Source organism: Sphaeroforma arctica (assembly GCF_001186125.1).
Source record: "Sphaeroforma arctica JP610 unplaced genomic scaffold supercont1.1360, whole genome shotgun sequence".
In the NCBI taxonomy this organism is placed as follows: Eukaryota; class Ichthyosporea; order Ichthyophonida; genus Sphaeroforma; species Sphaeroforma arctica.
In genome coordinates this window covers 9,128-12,650 of record NW_014039198.1, presented here as the reverse complement: position 1 = coordinate 12,650, position 3,523 = coordinate 9,128, and the positions used below count along the sequence as shown (strand labels likewise).

Sequence of the window (3,523 nt, the reverse complement as noted above, 5' to 3'; positions counted from 1 at the left end):
ACACAACAATATACACACACACACACACATATATATATATATATATATATATATATATAGATAGATATATATATATACATATAGAATATTATTATTAATTTTTAAGTGTATATGAACACATTTCGGTGTTTGAATGTGATAGAATAACTCGTTCTATGCGTTGCCACATCTTGTTTGCCTATGCATTGCTTCAATCCGTTGTACTTTTTTCTTTCATGTGCAATGTGCAATGCACGCACGTTTGGTACTCACGCATGTTCAATGTGGCTTTATTTTCTTCAGAATTCAGCGATGATGAACCGATTAATGACGCAGATGAAGAGATGGAAGCCCCTGAACCCACTGGCGAGCCCCCAGAAGACCCTCCACTACTGTACTCTCGCAACAGGCCTGTAGTATACCGTAGCGAACGCTTTTGGGACGATGACTTCCCCGAAGAGATGGTATGCAAGGGTTTGTTCGTATGAACGCACGATCACGTCCACACTCACGGAAGGCCAGATTCTCAATTCGATGGACGATAGTGTATCTTACCGTTTCACCCCTACACTGTACTATTTATATATCATGTACATTTGAGAATCGTTCAAATCTGTTCTGAAGCCATGTACTGTAATCGATGCCTACGCCCACCTGATTACTTGCGAGACGCTTACACCCACTACAACCCCATTAATAACCCTAATTTACTTGTTATGTTACCCCCACAGGTGTGGCATCCCAGTGAGCGCGTGATGAAGACCGTGTACGCATTCTATTGCCAGGACCCAAAAGTGTGGACTATCTCCCGACTCGCCACTCACTTCGCTATGGCCCAGGTGCGCTCATGAGCATTTATGTATTTTACGTATATTACATTATACTTATTCGACAGCATATGCGGATGTGTCTATAGTACAATACCCGTATATTTACATGCGATGACCTTAGTGGGATCTTTTTGTACCTGCCACTAATCATAAGCATGTCAAGACCCCTTGACAACAATTCACGACCCCCTGGAAGTGGCTTATCGATGCTCATTCTGACTTTTATATTGAGTGGTGGCAACGCGACTCGTTCGCTGTATATATCTCCATGTGTATGGTCAATGTGTATGGTCATAGCCATATACAAATTGTACAGGGCCTGATAGATGTATTGTTTTTATGCACATATTTGATATCCTTGGCGAAATCAACTTCTGCAAAATGCGTATACGAAAACGTTGTCCCACACAAACTATGCAAGCATGTCTTTCTATCAGCGATGATATGCCCATTCGAGTCCTTAAAGACACGTATTCCAACTTTCTTTGAAGTTTAACGCTCTCTTGACAACAATGGTCTGTGCAAGATACTGGGCTGAGTTATATAGTAAGACAAGGGGTTAAGTTTAGCACTCACAAACAACAAACAGTGGGCCACGTAACACACAATCGGCTGTCGCTTTTGCGTTTCGTAAATGTTGTGTCGCTGATGTTTCCGCCCCGCTTCAACTGCTCCTCTCTCGTCGTGCGCAGTACTCACGGGTGATCCTTTTTAACTCACGAGTGATCCATGTTACTTATTTTTTTTGGCACACACTCAGGATACGGTAATGGGGCTGATCCAATTGATGGAAATGAGAGAAGTCAGTCTCAAAGAGGGCGTCGACCCCGAGAAGATTTGGGCCGAAGATCAGGTGCACACCATGATGGCGCTGGTGCCAGGTACGGCCTGCGTAGCTCAGGTGTCTGTATGTGCCTGTATCTAAACGGGGTGATATCTGTGTATATCCTCAATCATACACACGCCTATCAATACGTTAGGTTGTACACTTGTATACGTGGTTGATTCCGTTGAGTCCATTCATTCCGTCGGTGCATACTGTGATTGCCCTGGTTAGTAGTAGCTCTTGTCTAGGGTATAGTACCACATATGTGGTCGTACACACGTTTTATATCCGTGTATGAGTTCTAGGACCATGCTCACTATGTCGGCGTTGGTGCCGGCTCTAACACTATGGGAGGGGCTTGGCACCGTCCACTGTGTACAGCTATGCTGAGTCCCATTCTGAGGGGTTGATATATGTAGGTATTGCTATGATTCTACATCACACATGCCTTTATGGTTTTAGCGATGTGATCTAAGAACAAAGGATGCCATATTGAGAGTTGAGTTTCCGGGGTGGGATGATCTGTCCATGATTGGTTACATACGCGTCCAAATACCAACTGTCAGCACAATGTCTACTTTTACACAGGTGCGTGCACATAGTTGTATGTGCGAATCACATATACATACATACATACATACATACATACCTACATACATGGCTACATACATACACATACATAATCTGTTAATCTCAATCTATTGCCCGTACAGGGGGTAGAAACGCGCCCCCCTTGAAAATCAACGATAACGAGATCTACGACTACAAAAGTGATGGCGAGCTCGACAACGAGGAAGAACCCGAGTACAAAGTGGTGTACCGTAAGACACGCATACCAGGCGAGCAGGTGCTCAGGCAAATGGCCACAATGATCGGATGCAACGACAACTATGTATGTTATTTGAAGCTGTATGTAGGGGTATTTCTGTGTGTGTGTTTGTGTATATATGCAGGTGTGTATATGTATGTATGTACGTATGTACGTATATATATATATATATGTATGTATGCATGTGTATATGTGTGTATGTGTGTTATGTATCTATGTATGTTTGTATATATGTATGTACGTATGTATATATGTATAGATGTATGTATGTATGTATGATATATATATATATATAGCATTTGTATTTGTATTTGTATTTGTAAGGTTAGGATTATGTAGAGATATCTGGTTTGTAAATGCCTTGTTTTTCGTGCGTGCCCGGTATCTGCATTCTGAATATCACATGCATACATCCGAGTATGAAGTAGTGTCTTGTATTATACGTATCCTGGGTGAAAAGGACAAAGAAGGTCACACTGTTGGGTACAACGACAGTTATGCAAGATTTGTGGCTTTGTGTGCGTACGTAATAGTATTGTTGTGATATAAACATATAGTGGACGCATATAAATATGGTACCGTGTGCGTACATGTGTGGGATTAGTAGTCAATGTCTGCGGATGTCTCTTCTGCGTTGTTCTGTGTCGACCTTACATATCAACTGTACGTATCTCGTGCATAAGCGCATATTTGTTCACACTTCTATACACATATACAGCACACGCTACCATCGTTCTCTCATTAGCCCGTTATTAGTTCAATCATCATAAGTCGACATTAATCTAGCTTGTTTATTTCATTGTATCGTACTTACTGTCACTTATCATTCCGACTGTACGTCTTGTCTGTGTAGATTGGGGATGTTGGGCCACCCGAGCCTATCGTCGTGTGGAAGACGGGTAAGAGTGCGCCGCACTTTACAGTGGTCGACGATGACGATCTCGAATCTGTAAGTCATCAACTATTACGCACATCACATTACTATTCTCTTCAATGTACTTATATATATATATATACATATGATGTATGTATGTATGTATGTATGTATGTAAATATGTA

At 41.7% G+C, this 3,523-nt stretch overlaps 1 protein-coding gene across 1 annotated transcript in view; it reads left to right on the top strand.

Annotated features, from left to right (window-relative positions):
* Window positions 1–3,523, top strand: part of SARC_10719 (hypothetical protein) — a gene marked incomplete at both ends in the record, with an annotated part of 9,460 nt that overhangs the window by 3,738 nt on the left and 2,199 nt on the right. Inside the window, 5 exons of the mRNA XM_014295229.1 lie at window positions 283–443; window positions 711–818; window positions 1,570–1,690; window positions 2,349–2,527; window positions 3,318–3,363. Of these exons, the coding sequence (XP_014150704.1) occupies window positions 283–443; window positions 711–818; window positions 1,570–1,690; window positions 2,349–2,527; window positions 3,318–3,363 (615 nt within the window). The remainder of the gene's footprint in view (window positions 1–282; window positions 444–710; window positions 819–1,569; window positions 1,691–2,348; window positions 2,528–3,317; window positions 3,364–3,523) is intronic.